A 944-nucleotide genomic window follows, 5' to 3' on the forward strand; every position below is an offset into this window, starting at 1 on the left:
TGACACGCACTGTAGTTTCAAAACGATTCTTATCAATTGTTGGAGGAACTTCCATATCGTCACCAACGACGTAGTTGACCATGTGCATATTTTCCCACACTACTACTGCGAGTACGAAAATTTTTCCCTTAGTAAAATCAGTACCCCCTCACTTGAAAATAATAGCAGCTTGAAGTTGCGTTATAGCCTTTTGCCGCAACGCCCGAACCTCGAACTGTTTCCTCGAGGTTGTTCTTATCTCACGGAGATACGCTGCTATGTCGATCGAATTAGACCTGATCAAATGTGGCGGTAAGAAAATATGCACATGTTCAACTACATATGAAAATTTCGAGGAAATTTTCGGAAAAATTTTACTGGTTTCCGAGCATTTCTACCCTAATTCGTATATAAACTCCTGAGCTCAGCTGGTGAAAGCGACCTAATCCAACAACCCGAAAATATTACCCTATGAGCAAACAATAGCTAGCTACCACAGAGTTGGAATATATGTGTGATTTCCTCAGTTGAGTTTAGGTGTTTCCTCACTGAATATAGAAGTTTGAATGCGAATTCAGGTATAAGTGTACAGAAACCAATGAGAATTCCCACAATTTCCATATTGTCACCAACACATGTAGTTGACCATATGCCCATTCCCTCGCCACTGTAGCTGTCACAGTGTTGAGATATAGTTCCGGGAATTTCCCTTACTACGTTATGAAGTTTCACACACGTCACAGACTAGGACTGTGCAAAAAAGAACAACAGCAATTCCTCAAAAATTTGATAATACAATTGAAACACGTAGTTGACTTCGTGCATATTTTCAACACCCAATTGTCGGCGACCACTACACTATGAGTTAGCGACCATCACTGATCTCAAGGACGTTTTAACACGCGTATAACAGTCAGCTTCATTCACACTACATATCATTATATACATTCCTGCCTTCCTCAAAA

The 944-nt window shown here is 40.3% G+C and overlaps 1 protein-coding gene across 1 annotated transcript in view; it reads right to left on the minus strand.

Annotated features, from left to right (window-relative positions):
* The window catches only part of Pmar_PMAR024687 (Orotate phosphoribosyltransferase, putative), a gene marked incomplete at both ends in the record, with an annotated part of 2,677 nt that extends 2,306 nt beyond the window's left edge, over nt 1-371 (minus strand). The window contains 2 exons of the mRNA XM_002764483.1: nt 153-275; nt 358-371. Of these exons, the coding sequence (XP_002764529.1) occupies nt 153-275; nt 358-371 (137 nt within the window). The remainder of the gene's footprint in view (nt 1-152; nt 276-357) is intronic.
* Between the last annotated feature and the right edge of the window lie 573 nt (nt 372-944).

This window comes from Perkinsus marinus (genome assembly GCF_000006405.1).
Source record: "Perkinsus marinus ATCC 50983 genomic scaffold scf_1104296977064, whole genome shotgun sequence".
Lineage (NCBI taxonomy): Eukaryota > Perkinsozoa > Perkinsida > Perkinsidae > Perkinsus > Perkinsus marinus.